Source organism: Capra hircus, chromosome 29 (genome assembly GCF_001704415.2).
Source record: "Capra hircus breed San Clemente chromosome 29, ASM170441v1, whole genome shotgun sequence".
Classification (NCBI taxonomy): domain Eukaryota; kingdom Metazoa; phylum Chordata; class Mammalia; order Artiodactyla; family Bovidae; genus Capra; species Capra hircus.
The window spans coordinates 43,941,965-43,948,240 of record NC_030836.1 but is presented as its reverse complement, the minus strand read 5'-3'; the positions used below and the strand labels follow the sequence as shown (position 1 = coordinate 43,948,240).

At 58.1% G+C, this 6,276-nt stretch overlaps 1 protein-coding gene across 1 annotated transcript; it reads right to left on the bottom strand.

Moving 5' to 3' along the window:
* CDC42EP2 (CDC42 effector protein 2) lies at positions 1-6,035 on the bottom strand. The gene is made up of 2 exons (XM_018043562.1): positions 5,780-6,035; positions 1-1,407 (listed from the first exon to the last, which is right to left on the bottom strand). Exon 2 carries the CDS (start codon positions 1,138-1,140, stop codon positions 508-510), a length of 633 nt encoding a protein of 210 aa, XP_017899051.1. The 5' UTR covers positions 1,141-1,407; positions 5,780-6,035; the 3' UTR covers positions 1-507.

Genomic DNA, 6,276 nt, shown 5'->3' with positions numbered 1-6,276 from the left:
TACCAGCAGCAGCAAGTTTTATTGCAACTAGAATCCCCTGGTCATGTGGGAGGGCTGGGGCGGAGGGACAGAGGTCACTGACGGCACGTTCCCAATCCACAGCATGGAGCCAAAGGTCCAGCTGGCTGTGCCCCGCCTCTTCCCTGGCCCCCCTCCCATCAGGGTGTGATCGAGGTTGAGTTAGAGGTGGGTGAAATGTGGAGTCCATTTCAGCAGAGCCTTCGTCCGAGGGATCTGAGGAGCATTTGGCAGTGGGGGTCCAGGTGGCCCGTGACGCCCGGGGTGCTTCCGGCTGACATCAGCACGTGTCCTTGTGGGGCTTAGGGGGAAGCAAAGAGCCCACTCTGTCCACGCGGAGAGGGTGGGAGAGAGGGAGACAAAGGCTCAAAGTGAGAAACCGCTGGCCAGCAACCACACAGGAGGGACCCGGGGACCCCAAGTCCTAGACCAGGGTTGGTGTCTACCCCCTGCCTCTGTGGCATTCACCCCACTAGCTGCTCTCGGGTCCTATGTGGGAATCTGCAGGTGGCCCAGGTCTTGGTCCATGATCTGGAGGACGTCGTCCAGGATAGAAGGCCCCAGGTCCACGTGCAGGGACAGCAGGGAGCTGGCGTGGGACAGGAAGGGCTCCTCCACCCCGGGCTCGGGGGTCAGCCCGCTGCGGGCGGCGCCAGCCTCTGGGATCCTCCACACGTCCACAGTCCCCGCCTCCTGCGGGGAGGGCTGCGGGGTCTCCAGGTGTAGGCGAGGGGGCTTGGGGGGGGCCTGGGCAGCGGGCAGGGTGAGGGCCTGGGGCCCGCCGATGACCGGCAGGGAGATGGCATTCTTGAGCAGAGGGGACGGCCCGTCCGGGAGCTCCCGCCCGCACAGCGTGGCCGTGCGCGTGAACTGGAAGGGCATTTCGAAGCCGCTGTCCTCCTGGGTCTCGTCCACCGCCGTCCCCGGCAGGAGGTGAAACTTGCCCTGCAGGAAGGAGATGTCACCGAACGTGTCGTTGCCGCCTCCGCTGCCGATGTGGATAGTGTGGCGAAAGTCTCCCAGCGGCGGGCTGATCATGTCCGAGGACAGCAGGTCTCGCAGCTTCTCCTTCTTGCCCTTGCGGCTGCCGCGCTTCAGATAAATGGGCACCTTGGTGGACATCGCGACCTCACCCCCGGGGACCGGGACCGGCCACTCGCAGGACCGCGCCCTCCGCTGTCTCCTTTCACCCCTGTCCACCACAAACAGCCAGAGCGAGGTGTCCAGACAGCAAACACTTGCCAAAGGGCTAAGAAACGATCAGCGAAGTCAGAGGGTCGAGATAGCCAAAATCACTTTCTCCCGAGAAGGCTGGAGACGCTTCTGAAAACCGGAAGCAGGCAGGCAGCAATGCTCTCCGGGCTTGTCCTCGATTCTTTCCGGTCCGGGCTGAGGAGATGAAACACGAAGGATATGAGTAAGAGATGGAAGGACAAAAGCAGAGGCGCCTGTCTGGTTTCCAGGTGCCCTTCAGGAGCCCCAGGAGCCTACCTGGGGCCTACTCTTGTGGGGAGCCCTCCTGGAGAGCTCCTGTGTTCCTCCACAGACTTACTGCGGCCCCAAGGCCCGGATCCCAGCGCCAAGCCCCTCCCTCCATGAGTGGGGACCCTGAGTGGCAGGCCTGAAGTCACATACACAGCCCTGGTTCTGGTCTCCTGCTGAGTCCGCAGCTCTGCTCATCTTCATCATCTGCACTCAACTGTGCCCCAGACGGGACCAGTGCCAAGTCATCGGGGTTGGGGGAGTGGGGGGCAGACGGGGGCACTTGTCTCAGATTTGTCTCAGCTCCTGACTTGACCGAGGATGGAGGTCTTGTGACCCCTGTCTCACCCACCTAGGCTGGGCCCAGGACTGGATGCACAGCAGGTGTTCAGCCCACCAAGCCAAAAGAACACCGGTTTGGCCCAATCATATCCCACCTGGAAGGGAGATGCCTGCTCAGAGCTTCCCTTTTCTCCTCCTCCCAGTTAGGAGTTCCTTATGGGCAGGAACTGAGTCTACTGTAGTTTCTGCCCCTCCTTTCTGTCCCAGCAGCTAAGGGGAGGAGGGAGTGGGGGATATAAATACTTGGGGAGTGAAGGCCCTGCTCCATGCCTGGGATTTTGTTGGGTTCTTTGCAAACCCATCTCATTCAGTCATCACAAAGGCTCTCCTTTCATTCCTATTTAAAATTAGAGCTCTCGGAACTTCATAGTGGTTCAGTGGTTAGGACTTGCAGTCACTGCTGTGGGTCCAGGTTCAGTCCCTGGTTGGGGAACTAAGATCCTGCAAGCCACATGACATGACCAAATAAATAAATAAAATTAGAGCTATCAGACATTTTGGAGAGATTCTCATAAGGCATTGCAAAATGAGGGAAGCAAAATGCAAAAATGTAGTCTAGAAGATTCCATTTGCTGAAAGCAGTTCCGCTCCCCACTCCCCATACATGCATGTATGTGTACCTACACATACAGGTCTGCATAGGATTATATCTTATGTTGGAGCAGGCAATAATATAGAAGGCTGGCACTAGGTTGGCATAAGGGCTACCTAGATGCAGGGAGAAGCAGGGATGGAGTGTGGGGTCTGTGACATGGGAGGAAAAGTTGCCCTCAATAAAAATTATATTTAATATCTGGTCTCATTACTAAAAAATGATATACATAAGCTAACTATGAAAGGATGGTTGCCAAATGTTGATGGTAGTTCTCTCAAGATGGTAGAATTTCAGGTGACTTCCCCTTTCTTGCTCATACTTCTATAAGCTCAAATGCTTAATAAGAAGCATGTATTATTTATGAGCACATATTATTCATGTAGTCAGAATAAACACAGATATTTTGAAGGTGGAAAAAATAAATACACTCTGGAGGGATGTCATACAGGTTTAACAGAAAAAGGAAGTGGAACAAGCACTCCCTCTAGTTCCCGCAGCAGGGGACTGGCCTGATGTGTAGAATCAGCACGAAAGGCAAAGAAACTTGTCCAAAGTCGCCCAATGGGTGACCACGTGAGCCCACCCTCCTGGGGCCAGGAGGGGCTGAGCAGGTGGGAAATCGCTGGGGAAGGGTCAAGAAGACTCTGCCAGTTCCTCTGCTCCATTCTTCTTCTTCTTTTTTTTTTTTTAAATTTATCTGACTGTGTCGGGTCTTAGTTGTTGCACTAGGGTCTTTAGTTACAGTAAGCAAACTCTTACTTGTGGCACATGGGATCTTCTAGTTCCCTGACCAGGGATTGAACCCAGGATCCCTGTATTGGGAGCATGGAGTCTTAGCCACTGGACCACCAGGGAAGTCCCCTCTGCAGCATTCAGCCTCAGGAGCAGGGTGAAAGAAGAAGAAGGGGGCTGGCAGGAGGGAGCAGGAAGGAGGAAGGAGGATGCAGGAGAGGCAGAATCCCAACTACAGCCCTCCCCCCAGCCAGGCCCTTACTCAGGAAACCCCACCCCAGGACCGGACAGCTCGGGTCAGTGGTGCTGAGCCAGAGACCGGACATCTTGCCCCTCCCAGAGCACCTGCAGCTTAACAGGAAACAAAGGAATGACTCTCCAGTGGCAGAATTCCAGCTAAGCTTGGAAGGAGCTGGGGGGGCAGGGGAGGGAGGCAGGACGTGCTCTGAGGTCCTGGACTCCCATCACTCATTTACCTAAAAGACATTCATCTGTGCCCACCATGCCAGGTCTGGAGGCGTGCTGACATATATCCTATCTGTCCCCTTGGCAGGCGAGAAATCCTGGGATAGTTTTCCTTCCTTTTCACTCATGGAGAAGGAGGCCAACTGGTGGGATCTGCCCAGAACTTGGGCCAGACCTCCCCCCTCCCCCAACCCTCCATCATACAGGGCCGCCAAGACAGCCTGAGTGTTTCCACAACAGATCCGGCGTCCCTGACAGCTCTCGCGCTCTGAGCCAGATGTATCCACCCAATTCCAGATGTGAGGAGACCTGAGGCTGGCGGGGGAGGGTTGGGCCAGTGTCAACCACCAGGGGAGAGCTGGGAACTGCAACCATCAAGCCCCAAATATTCAGATTTGGCAACTCCAAGACCCCACGCTCCAGCTAGGCTTGCATGGTTTCCAATTTAACCTCCGAGGCACAACACAGTGTCATCACTGGCCTTTACAGAGGCAGAAGCTGAATCTCAGAGACGTCAAGCAGCTCTGCCCAGGTAACCCAGCTAGTAAGAGGAAGAGTGGGCACGGCTACCCAGCTGAGTCCAGTGGCTCTGATACAATGGGCCATGCCAAAATACGTGCACTGCCTGGGGAGCAAGAGGGAAATGGATCCACCTGGGCTGGGGTTGCCAGGTCCCCAAGCCTCCTCCATTTAAGTCCTACCTCTTGGCTGCTTCCATCTCTCAATGTGCAAGTGTCCAGATATATGAGAATGAGCTGTCCATCAGGACAAGGCTCTAGGGGCTGGGCTGGGCTATGCTGCACCCTGCAGCTTTGGAAGGAGTAGATAGGAGCCATCCCAGCTCTGTGGGCCTGCTCTGGAAAGAGCCCGGGGCCTCCTTCAGAGAAAATGACTTCTTGGAGGCAGAGCCCCCTCCTCACAAGGAATACTAGGCCGCTCCCCACCAGGGATGATCCAAAGGTAGGCCCCTAACCTTGAACCCATTGCTACCTGGAAAACAGCTTTTCTCTCTGGTCCTCACCTTCCTCATCCATGAAATGGGATGACAACAAGGCCATTACCAGGGAGTTACTGGAAGTCAGAGAGAGTGTGGATGTAGGAGGGGGTTAGCGGGTCACTGTCAGCCTCGACATTTATTCAACAAATAGCTATAGGGACTTCCTCAAGCATTCTGGTTCTCCGGGGACAGTGCTCCAGACAAGACCAAAAAAGAGCAGCCCCTGGGCGGAGGGGTCCTCCAGTACAGGCGCCCTCGCTGGCCGCGGGGTCTCCCAACTTCCCTGTGCAGAGCAGCGCTCGGTTCCGTGGCCACCAGGTGGCGCGCGTTCTCCCTCTACCGCTACTTGTCCCGGAGGGGTCCTGCACGCACCGGGGTCTCGAATCTATAGTTCTAGGCAGGCGCCTCCCAAGGAGACGCACGCACGTTCGCGTACCAGGTGCGGACTGTCTGCAGGATTTTCTTCCCTTGGAGGATTCTGGGCTCACAACCAGACAATCGGGGGAAGAGGGAGCGATCGGGGACCCTGCCCGGTTATCCAAGCTCAGGGAGGAGCCTCCCCTGTGCTTTCCGGCCTAGGCGATGTCCGAGTGTCCGCTCGGCGCAGGGCCAGAGTTCGGGCGTGCGGCCCCCGCCCCGTGGCTCCGGCGGGTCCTGCTACTCAGCCCCAGCTCCGGTTCCGGGGCCGACCCCCTCCCCGCCCTCTATTCGAGCGCAGCCCAGCCCAGTCCGGATCCGTTTCAGGACACTCGCGGCCACGGCTAAAGATAGGAGGACACCTCACCGTCTACTAAAAATACGACCCCGGGTCCAGGCGAGAGCGCTGAAAGGCAGGAGGGCACTCCCGGGTCCCGGGGGTGGGGCGGGGGGCCCGGCGCAGCATGGAGGACTGGACCGGGAATTTGGGTTCGGGATGCGCGGCGCCCAGCAGGCCGAGGGGAACACGGGCGTGGCCGCCGGGACCGAGGCGCGGGTGAGAAATGCCGTGCATCTCACGGCAGAAAGGACCTACGTAGAGATGAGTTGGGGCCCGAGGCGCGATCAAGGATGAGGCGCCTTAAGGATGGGCATCTAGAGGGACACCCCCCGCCTCGCCCCGCCCCGCCCCAGGAGCCGCGGTCTGGCTGCAGAGCCGGGCCTGAACTCACCTTAACGCGCGTTTAGGCGGCTGACCCGAGAGAGGCGAAAGCGCAGGAGCTGGACCGCGCGGCGGTGGGATAGACCTGAGCTGCGAACTTACAGGGAAGACCTTGGCCCCTGAGGCCCCGCCCCCTGCCCGTAGAGCCAATGCCGGGGCCGCCCCATCTAGGCCACACCCACAGCCTCGCCCCACTTGCGGGCCCGCTTCTGCTCCCTCTTCCCAGGCGCAGCGTAGGGGTCCAGCAGCCGCGGGGACCCGGGGGTCCAGTCCGAGCTCGGGAGGCTGCGGGCCGGGCCGCGTCGGGTAATGGAGCTGGACTCCGCGGACTCCGGCTATGTCCGTCAGAGCCAAAACTCTCGGTTCTACGAGGGCCGAGGGAGGAGGTAGCCGGAAGACCGAATTCTTTAGAATTCAGAAGAGAAGCGTCCCCGGAGGGTTCCCTCCCTGGAGGGCACTGGCATAAAAGTATTTAGTGACTGCTGAGGAAATGAATGAGGCCTCGGA